At 38.9% G+C, this 11,174-nt stretch overlaps 2 protein-coding genes across 2 annotated transcripts; one reads left to right on the forward strand and one right to left on the reverse strand.

Annotated features, from left to right (window-relative positions):
- The first annotated feature begins 16 nt into the window (after positions 1 to 16).
- LOC131776561 (protein kinase C-binding protein NELL1-like) lies at positions 17 to 6,667 on the forward strand. The gene is made up of 9 exons (XM_059092766.2): positions 17 to 191; positions 1,087 to 1,384; positions 2,431 to 2,728; positions 3,030 to 3,095; positions 3,647 to 3,754; positions 4,628 to 4,744; positions 4,845 to 4,950; positions 5,281 to 5,471; positions 6,074 to 6,667. Exons 1-9 carry the CDS (start codon positions 116 to 118, stop codon positions 6,149 to 6,151), a joined length of 1,338 nt encoding a protein of 445 aa, XP_058948749.1. The 5' UTR covers positions 17 to 115; the 3' UTR covers positions 6,152 to 6,667.
- On the reverse strand, positions 6,572 to 10,811 carry LOC131776564 (fibroblast growth factor 9). Its single transcript, XM_059092769.2, has 5 exons — positions 10,695 to 10,811; positions 9,834 to 9,919; positions 9,117 to 9,208; positions 8,657 to 8,760; positions 6,572 to 7,539 (listed from the first exon to the last, which is right to left on the reverse strand). The coding sequence occupies exons 2-5, from the start codon at positions 9,911 to 9,913 to the stop codon at positions 7,345 to 7,347; spliced, it is 471 nt and encodes a 156-aa protein (XP_058948752.1). The 5' UTR covers positions 9,914 to 9,919; positions 10,695 to 10,811; the 3' UTR covers positions 6,572 to 7,344.
- Positions 10,812 to 11,174: the final 363 nt, after the last annotated feature.

The following is an 11,174-nucleotide window of genomic DNA, read 5'->3' on the forward strand; positions in this document are numbered from 1 at the left end:
GAAATAAATTCAACCAGTTATTGACTCGCCAGACAGATAAGGAGGGTCAGCAAGACGCAAACTAAACTTGGAGCAGTTTATTCAGTTAAAAGAATTACTTAAACCAAAACACGCGATGGCAGGACTTCGTGACGTGGTTTTTACAGGAATCTTTTTGTTTTTCCTCACACAGAGAATATCATCAAATAGTAGTAAGTCTATGAGTGTTTGGTTATTTTATCTATTTCATTTTCATACCTTTGAAGACAAGATAAACACATGTTCCCGGTCGGGTCACCGAATTATTACATGTTGTCGTTATATTCAAGACAATTACCGAAGGCTGATATACAGAGTACCATCTTCTGCCTTTTCTTTACGTTCGTTCCGTTGTGGTGTCACTGCTGCAAGCGGCGAAGAGAGTAGAAAGCTTCTCATATGACAACACTGCGCAGCTTCACCGGCCGAGTCATGAGAGGTTATCTCACATAATTTCAACAAACAGTATAAACAAAAGAATGAGCAACATATCATGATCATATCTTGAGTTACTGAAATACATGCTGAGAAATTTTCATTACCCTGTAATATCACTAAATGAGTTTTACATCTCTCTAATCTGTCGGCACCCCTTAGCTACGTTGCGCAAGTTCCGTCCGCTTCAGTCAGCGTTGATGCCGACTGGGACGATGGAAGTTTTTGAAAACTCAGAAGCCCCAGTTTAAAGTCTCACTGGTGTTGTTGTGCTTTTATAGCTTGAAATTCTTGTTATTGAATTCCACCAACAACAATCGGAATTCTTCGAAGCAGATTTAGGGTATTCGTTTATCTTTAGTAAACCTAAGTTCAGTTGTCGTGACTGTATCGAGCGTTTTATTTACAGATTATGTTTGTCGGTCTAATACCTTGTTCATCGTTATTTACCGATAAATTGTTTTCTTTCACCCAAATCTATGACCGTTTGTTCTATCGCTTGATACGTTTGCTAACAAGATTACGTGAACCTCGCTCAGAGGAAGATAATCCTACACAGACATAAGCTGAAATGTAATACGTTCTTACTCTGAACAGCTTTCATAATCTCATATGCTTTATATCTCTTAACAGATCTTCCCAAAGAAATTAATGTTTTCGATGCAGTGGGTCTTGGCAGTAAGGTTTTCCCAGGAGTTTCGTCAACAGCCGGACAAAACAACAAGAGTCCGGCATATCACTTCACACAAAAAACTGATCACATGATTGCAAGTCAAAACGCATTTGAAGAGGTTGACAAACTCATCCACAACAGCAGTGATTTTATTGTCTCTGCTTACGCTAAGCTCGGGGCCAAGGAGATCTACAAAAACCCTATCGTTTCCATCAATTCAAAGGACGGCAATCAATTATACTTCTTATTACAGATCTCGTGAGTATTGCGTTTATCTTTAGTAAAGCTCTTTTCCTGTTTATTATATGCGGGCGAATTAACACTTCCGTTGCGAAATGTATCACTCATTTTCACGCTAATAGAAAAGTCAATATTAGTTTTTGAACTGATGGTCCTCTCTGGGCCAGAGCTTATTTTTGTTTATGTAGCTCTTCAGCAGTAAAATAGAGTCGTTATGCCTTCTTAAAGAAGACAGCCACGAAATTGCTGACTGTCGACTATTATCACGCAGCGAACTTTATTTTGAGTCCCTAAGGAAAAAAAACCTTTGATCTTGCGTGGCGTCCAAAGCTGGCGGTTTTTTCTTTTTTTCTGTTTTTTGACACTCGCTGAAAAAGAAGGTTGTGGAGACGCCGAAATGAGCAACGGAAATTAGATTTCTACTCCACACTATTGTCGCGGTTTCGCCGCTCATTTCGCGACTCTATGGCTTTCAAAATACCAGCCGGCAAGTTGGATTTTGCCTCTACCTGGCAGCGAGAATGAGTTAATATATGCATGAGTATAGCACTCTTCAGTATCTCCATGAGTTCAAAATAGCAGCCAGAGCCGTTAAAAACAATTTTCCATTTCCCATAGTATGATTTTTTAAATTCGTTTAACCCTTTACACCCTGAAATACGTTTGTCCATTTTTTTCGCGGTTCACTTTGCATTTTCCATGGTACTTACAAAGAGTTAGCGGGCGATCATATCCTACATTCTCACTACCGTAGCGTTTGATTTATAAATGATACTGTGAGAAGAAATTAGATGCCAGTTACTCTTGGGGTTTGAAGTGTCAATTGACCCAAAAGACAATAATTTTCACTGAACTCGAGCAGCAGTGATATCCACCGGTAAGTGCGCGCGCTTCTCTTCTCTGACGCGCGTGTAAGTCCCTTTCCCCGCGTGGTCCATTGTCCACCCACCCATCTCGCAAGCTAAAGATAAGTCATGTAAACACTTTTCCTAATGCCATTTTTCTTTCTTTTTTTTATTTTATCACGTGTTCATTTATTTAATTATTTTTTCACCGTGGCTCAGAGGGAATGCACGAGGATCAGGACTTGAAATAGTTGTTACAGTGCAGACGAAGGGAGGATCCCCCAAAAGATTTGAAGCTTCGAGTAGCAGATCCTTGGACTACACAACATGGCACAAGATAGCGGTTCGAATCCAGGAATCCGAATCCCTGATGAGAGTGTACGTGGATGACAGCATGATCAACGTGTTTTCCTTTAGATACACCCCTCAGCCATACCCTAAAGATGCACAGCTGCGTCTCGGACAGGTTTTCGAGGTGTACTTAGAAAACACTGGTGAAATAACCTCACGATTTAGGGTAAGCTGTTCTGCAAGCAGACCTTGCAAGATTCAAATTCTTTTTAACTCGTGTTTCCACTGACGTCCATTTAAGCTACAAAAAAGTGGGCAAAGGATAGTCCAGGTGTAACATGTAGAACCCGTCTGAAAAGAAAGGTGGTTTTTAGCCTTGATATTTTTCTAAGAAGGATTTTTGGGTTCACCTAAAAAAAATGACCATGTGCAAAAGAAAGTTATATTCTATTGCTCTGAGTTGTTTATATTTTTTTTTCCAGTGTCCTGGTTTTAAAAATTCAGTTGTCGTAACATTTTTTTTGTAGGGGGATCTACAAGATGTCAAATTTGTCAGAGGGTCACCCCTTGGCGACTGCTCCAAGATCGCAAAGGTATGTGATTGTCAAAATTCAACCTCGGTGCAATGACGACTTCAACGAAATATTTTTGTGAAGATTCATTCATCTCCCATGAGCGACCAAGACAGAATTTTTCCTACGATATCGGCACAAAATTAAGCAGACGAAAGATGAAAATAAAGAAATAAATATCGATTAGGGGATTATCAGTTGATCCAATATCAAATTCTCGGAACTGACATCCTAAGAACTCAATGGCAGACAGTAAGGAGAGTTATTCATAAGATCTTGGGAGTGAAATGGTTAAAAAAGTTCTGAAAGTTATTATCTTATCAGATGTGATTTAAAATGTAATTTAACTCTCAAATGCGAACTCTAATTTTAGCAGTCGTCATATGTACATGGTACAGCTTAAGGCTGTTGACTTTCTGTTAGCAAATGCAGGCGAAATGTCCCAAAGACGTCATGTTGGTTTGCGATGGACTAACATCCAATCTAGAGAGTTTGAAATGTTTCTTGTAACATGGCTTGCATATAATAATATTCTGATTAATGAAAATACTGTTCTAATTTTTTCTTCTCAGTGTCAGTGCACTGATGTCGTTGGCAAAAAGGACTGTGTAGTTGATGGATTGAAATACGCGGACGGAAACCGCTGGACAAGGGATAAGTGTAACATTTGTCACTGCGAGGTGAGCATGCGCACTAAAACCGGTAGGAGCGCGAGAGATTACATGAGGAAATTCGTATTTCAAATTAAATTCTACGTCACGAAAAAAATGTGGCTACAGCTTTTGATAAAGTAACGTTTTGGACTTTAAAATAAGCCAGGGTTTGTGATGTTGAATTTGTACCCACGAATAAAAGAACTGATTTTAGGAATATTTAAGTTGGCATTCAGAATAGAGCAAAACTCACAAAAGAGTTGTTTGTGGCTTATCCGGTAGGTCTTTGATACAACCGCGAAATTTGATGGTTCCTTGTCAGTTGGAATTCTCATGGGAGACTTGATTGTTTTATCTGCCATGAGCTCGTTAGAAAATTAATAACTAAAAATAATTAAGATCTGAAATTAGTGATAATCATGGATTAGTAAAATGCTTTCGATCTCGAGTAAAATAATATTTTTGTTTGTTGTACTGACTTCCCAGAAATATTAGGGAAAGTTGACTTGCGAGATGCTTTTTAGGCAGGCAGAAGATAAGGTTTAATAATTTAAAACCTTGGTAGTGGACCGAATAAAATGGCATCGGCAAAGCGAGTAGAAGGACAAAATTGCGCAAAAAGTTATTCTGTGTTCATCTATACTTCACTGTGTGCGAATCAACCCGCGGGACTTCACTTAGCCGGCAGGACTCAAAACTCTCGCATAAAATTGAGGCGAGTGGTTAGACAATCCAAGATGGCGCCCAAACCTGAAATAGCACAGCATCCAGAAAGACGCGACACGAGTACTATGCGTTCTCCTCGGGTCGACTACGGTTATGCTTACAAATCTGTTCGTAGTTGCTTGAACCATCGTTTTGTCATTCATTGCGTTGATTTTTTACCTCTCTTTTATCCAGTGGGGCCAGGTGATTTGCACATACACATGCCAAGTCTGTAAGGATAACGATCAGACTTACATGGAGGGCGAGACATGGAAATCAAGTAACGATAGTTGTCAGACCTGCAAATGTGAGGTAAGCGGAACTTCTCTTCTGTGAGAAAGGACGGGAAAAGAAAGGCCATTAGTGTAATGGAAAATGCATCATTTAACTTAATGATGTGGTCTTTCTACAGGGTGGTAAGGTCACATGTTCACCGCCAGTCTGCCCGAAGCCTGACTGCAGTGGAAAGTCAGGGGACGTTGTGACTCTCAAGGGACAGTGCTGTCCAATTTGTAAAGGTGAGTTTTCATTAAAGATTCAAGTATCACATCACAAAAATTCAACTTTAGTGCACTCATCGAGCCAATCTGCGTCTTATCGTCTTTCCCAAAAGTTGTGAAGCCGAAGACAACATCTCGTATATCTTATTTCAAGGCAAACTTAATAACGTCGATCGAGCTTTACATTAGATGGTGTAACGGGTCCTTCTTGGAGGAGTTGATCTAAATAAGACAAGAATAGCGATAGGCTTCACCTAACCGCCTGCTCAATTCGTTGAAATCTGATCCTTAACTTTAATCCATAATAAACGCTTTGTTCTACTTTTCTTATCATTTTCATTTCCTCAGAGGATCAGTGTCGCGGTACTGGAAAAGTTTTTAAGTGTGGCTGTGACGCCACCTGTTCAAATTATGATGGCCTCAAATGCCAATCATGTACTCAGGGTTGTTTCTGCCCTGAAGGAAGAGTACTGAATGGACAGGGAAAATGTATGGCAACTGCTCGCTGTGGTTGTTTGCACAAAGGAAAGAGATACAAGGTAGGGAGGTTATGTTAAATAAGAGGAGTTCACTCCTGTCGAGAGCCTGGCATGTACAACTCGCACGGTGCTTGCCAAAAATTTCAAACTCCATGAGTCGGCTATTAAAGAGATCCAATTTGGGCTGTGGTTTTGGCGATCAATGAAGCTTAACAGTTCTTCATTTGAGAGTTTTCTATAACATAAACACATCAAGGGTAATTGACATGTTAAGCATCCTATTTTAATATTTTGGTTCACTCATATGTGAGAATCGTTCGACTGCAAATGGAGAGTGTTGGTTTTAGAGTGCGCTGTATGTAGCCAATCAGAGCGTAGGAAAACATCTTAAACAAATCTAACATATTCCCTGATTGCATTTCACACCCTACCAAAAATTGCTCCATGAGTCAACTATCACTGCTCACTGTGACTTTGTTCCAAGGAAGAAAAAGTTAAGCTGAGGAAATGCAAATTATGAGCTGGCTTTTCTATGAGTCTTTCACATCATAGATGGCATAATTACAACTTTCTTCATCTTGTTCTTATCATTATTGGTATTAGTATTATTAGTATTATTACTTTTTTTTACTAAAACGTTCTTTTTTATCTATTGCCAACAGTCATTGGAGCAGTATTCCGATAGTTGCCAATTCTGTTTATGCCTCGGTGGGAAAATGCATTGTGACAAACAGTGTTAAGTCATCGTTTGACCAAGGGACCCTTTTCTGAAAAGTCCTTGATAAATGTAGTAAGCCTGATCTTCATGAATATATTGATATGTTAAGACTTAATCAAAAATAAAATAACCAAAAAAAAAAAACTAGAGATTATTATCAGCAACAAAGTTCTTGGCCAAAGACAAAAATTCATAGCAAAGTGATTGGAAATGGAATTTACCTCATTCCTTTTTTCGTAAGTTTGTGAAGAAACGTGTAGGATTGGTTAGTTACGCTCGAGCCTATTGAAAATTAGAAATGATCGTTTAATTGAACCATTTGAGGTCAACTTGACTTCTTTTTCCAAGGAGATTGTATTTCATCGCATAAAGAAAAAACATTGCTGTCTTGTAGTAATATAATACCAAGCCTTCATAAGTACGCTTTGAATTTACGTATTACTTCAATGTACTTTAATTTATTGAGATATCGTATAGCCTGTAACAACTGGTTTCAAAGGAAGCCGAATGTGTGAAATAAAACAGATTTTATACGTTATGAGGATTCAGAGAGTTTCGCACAGTTCAGTTATAACGTCATAAATCTTCCCGCTTAAATAAGTAAAATGGTAAGTTTTGGGCTCGGTAGTTGAAAAAGAAAAGAGAAAATCTGAATGCCCTCAAGGAATTGAACCCCAGACCTAATCTCGTACCCAGACCTTCCAGGGTCGAGCGGTTGTAAGTACATTTCATTTACATTTAAAAGGTAGGATCTGAGTACGAGATTACCCCAGACCTTCGGATTTCGCACTCCACTGCCCTACCACAGAGCAACAGAGAACTCAATGTCTAGGTAATATATTACTAGGCTCAAAGTGACAAGCGATACCGCCAGAACTTAAAATGTCAGGCGTCCATGGGGAGAAGTATGCCACACCTTGACAGCTATGCAACACAGTTCACCTCTAGGGATTGTTTCGTCATTTCTCTACAGTCTACCGGTCTAAGAGAGATTTACATCATTTAATTATGAAATTTAACGAGAGTCGTTTGAGTTTGGGAATCATCGGCATAAATATGAAGTTTTCAGCAGCGACCACCTATTCCTTCCCGTACTTAGATTTGTTACCACGGGTCGTCGACCACATCGGCTGACTTGATTCACTTTTCCAAAACAAAACAATCAGAGTTTATTTTCCAATCTTTGATATCTGTTTGATTCATGGATCATGCACATTAGAAAGTAATCATTGTTATGAATTGTCCCTCATGTTCTTTTCGAAAGCGCTCGCTTCTTGTGGTGGTAACTGCTGCCCCAATTTTCATGAGTCTCAGCACTAAGTTATCACGGCTGTATTTGTGGGAACAGTAACTGTCGTAGAAGTTTCTTGTTAGTTTTTCTCTGAAGATACATTCTTCGTTTTTCATCATCTATGTCAGTGAAAAAGGGAAAGTAATTCGTTTTTAAGAACAACACAGATAAGAGACATTAATTGTCATAGTATCCAGCTTTTAGTAAAATTAAGAGATGCCCGCGCTCTGATCTGATTGGTCGAGGACTAAATTTCAAATGAGTGCCTCGCGTTTGGTCAATGTTTCTGAGGAATTGATAAACGCGACAGGAGAAAATTCAGTTGCGAAGAGCACAAAAGATGCTTCTGGGTTTGGCGGAAAACTTTTCGAAAAAAGAGATAGTGAACTTTTGCTGATTTAATGAAATGAACCTGTTTATACTGCTTGCTAATCTTGATACGAATAATCAACACAATTGTAACAAACTATGCGCTCTGCTTCCTTTACTCGCAGATGTTTAAAACAGAATTCGACAGCACATGAGCAATCGTATTAAAAAACAATTGTTGCGAATAATTGTTAAATAACTTAATTCACAATGAGAACATGAAAGGGAACTGTACACACAGTTAACTACAACTATTGCTGGAAACTAACGGAGGAAAATTGCAACGAATTAAAACGCGTTGTCCTCATCCTTATGATATTCTTAAAAGTAAATGAAAAATTATTATTAGATGGGCTGCCGCGGAAAAATAGGCTCCAAAGTTTGTCCATGGACATATTACCAGTTCGGAGAAATGAGAATTTATTACGAGAGCATAGTTCGAGAAAAACAATGAGCTTTGGTGAATAGATTAAGTCTGAGGACAAATGTAAACTGATACTTTTGGAGAGCGTTCGACAAGTTTTCCCTAAAAATTCTTGGCCTGATAATTCAAATAAGCGCATGAGATGTACGAGTCTAACTAACAAGTTATAAAAGCGATCCTTTTTTTGGAAATTTTACAGTTTTCGAAAGGTTATTTCGCCGATAGTGAGAATAGTGAAAGCATATCAGGTGGACGGGTGAGCATGGACACGAGAATTGAGTGGCTGCATGATTTAAAGCGCGTCGTCCGCAAGTGTAAAATCGCACAATTATCAATAAATGAAGCTCATCTTCGCCTCGCATATTTCGCAGCCTGATTGTTCATTAATACTGATGCCATAGAATCTAAGTAACGACAAGAGCAGAGAACCTGCCATGACTTACCGTGGTGTACACCTCTCCGCATTTGTTCACTGCGAGATAAAACCCCGTATGGACTCCTCTAATATGTATAAGGTCTCTTGCCACTGGAACTAGCTCTAGCACGACTGAAAGATTAAAAAAAAGAAGAAATACCATATATTGTTCCCATCATAAAACCTGCTTGTACAACTAATTGAAAGAAACAAAACTATCAGATCTCTCCTTTAGTACGCGGGCGGTGATTGGTCAATGTAACGGATCGTATTTCATTGTACGGCCCGCTAAATTCAAAAGTTTCTTTGAATCGAAATTTGAACCCACAGATATAATATATATCTAACAAAACACGTTTTATAGGTTCGTTGTGAAAGTTACGGAACCTCATTTTTTCCGCTCGGATTCATGGCCCGAGTACTTCATTCGCAACAGAGTTGTGCAAATGAGGGCAACTAGGAGAACAAGAGAGCCTGCAATCTCTTACCATGTGGACTGTGGTAGTTTCTCGTTCCCTTCACTCGTCCTTCGTCAGTGATCTCCAAATATTGTCCGTTTATGCAGTAAAGTTTGCGCCTTCTGAACAGAGATGAAAGGAGCAATTTCCCTGAGTTGTAGTTATTCAACTCACCTCAGTCAACGTCTACGGTTAACGATAAGATAAATTGCGTGAAGAGGCCCTCAAGGGTCATTCAATGACAATACTTTATTATGATCTTGTTCTCGTACTGGAGGTATGACAGCGAGGCCGCGGAAAAGCATAACGGAAGCGTAAGTTTAAAATTTTATCAATATTGATTTTATGAAGCTTTCACTGTCAAAACTAACAGCTGAGTAGAGTGGGTAAGTTTCTAAAGGAACTGTGGTGCTGCGTCGGTGGGAGAGTATAATCAACTGAGTTGATAACAAATTGGCGACCGTCAAGAGTTTGAAAGCTGACGTTTCGAGCGTTAGCTCTGACGAAGGGCTAACGCTCAAAACGTCAGCTTCTTAGTTGATAACACCAAATTACCCTGTTAACAGCTTCAAGTAGTTCGATCATCAAGATGTTATACTAATTTTGTGTTGCAGACACGTTTTTGTTTATTTTGAAGGGAGGTCATACCTAAAAAAACAGTTTTGTATATATTGTGCATGTTTATTGAACAATTCATATTAGTATATCTTTGCATCGGTCATTAAGGTAATGCCGACAATCTCTTACCTTCCCATGTTACTCTTACCATCTTCTTGTGACTCTTTACGACGCGTTCGATGAGATAAGATCGATTTGGGCATAAGCATCTTCAACTAGAAAAGGCAGCAAAAATTTCTTTGTTAGAGAACTAGTTTATGGATGATGCTTCAACTATTTATTAGCCAGTTGAATTTTGTTTGTCATACAACGCTCGCTGACCGTTTGAGTAATCAATTAGGCGGCTTAAGAATTATTAACGTTTAAGATTCACAGAATAGAGGAAAGCAAAGCCGTAAATACCTTCCTTTAAGGGTGATGCTTAACCTGTTTATTCTGTAGCTCTAAACTTCAATTCGTGATCATTTGTCAATAGTGTTTTATGAAGATAATGCAAAGCAATCGTTTCAAAACAAAATGGTTTTGTAATATTGCTCAGTGAACGAAGGTCATTTTCAACCGATGACCGAATTGCGTACATAAAAAAAGAAGAAAAAACCTTTACCAGTCGCGAAATTCCAGTCTCTTGTATTGTAAACAAATTTTAAAAGTAAGTTGACTGCAAAATCATTTCATGAAAAGACAGCAAGCGCCGCAGGACTTAAAAATCACGTTTTATTACTGTAATTTCTGGCTCGTATCGAAGAGTTACTGCAGTAGCTTGAGTGTCTGATCACACGCGTGCCGAACCAAAACAGCTCACGAAAATGTTTTGAAAGTTTTGGATTGGTAGAGGGCAACTTGAATATGCGGTGAATGTTTTTAAGCTCCGATTACTGACGCTACGAGGCATAAGTTTCCTCAACAATAAAACGATTGTTTCGACCTAAGGCATCATTTAAACAATCAAGTTGTGGTTATTCTTAGCACCAATGATCTCCAAATGCTTACCTTCGAAACTCAGAGAAAACGAGTCTTTGACTTGTAGCAACTGAAGCAGGAACTTGATCTCTCTTCGCTATGTTGTTCGCTCACCAAGCTGGTTGGAAAGTTTGCATAAGATTTAAGCTTACATCAAGTTCAAACAAAAAACAAGACACCCGTGAAGTAATCCGGGTAATGTATTCCTCCCAATGTTCTTCCCTATAAAAGAAAATTTCAAAGCATTGCTTCCCTACCGAGATTGATAATTGAGGTCGTGCGGAGATTTCACCACGGCAGCAATTTTAGGCGGAAGCTCTCATTGCGCTGTTGTAGTCAAGCAATTTGTCAGCTTTGATGGGTAGTAAATCAGTGAAGTGTTAAACTTGCAGGTCTCTCAGTTAATCATACAGAAACCAAATTGGCCGTGTTAGAGCGACTTCCATCTGTAGCTCATGGGTTAGTAGCAAACACGGATCTGTTCCTTGTAATGAAGCTCTCGATCATGAT

Source organism: Pocillopora verrucosa, chromosome 14 (assembly GCF_036669915.1).
Source record: "Pocillopora verrucosa isolate sample1 chromosome 14, ASM3666991v2, whole genome shotgun sequence".
In the NCBI taxonomy this organism is placed as follows: Eukaryota; Metazoa; Cnidaria; class Anthozoa; order Scleractinia; family Pocilloporidae; genus Pocillopora; species Pocillopora verrucosa.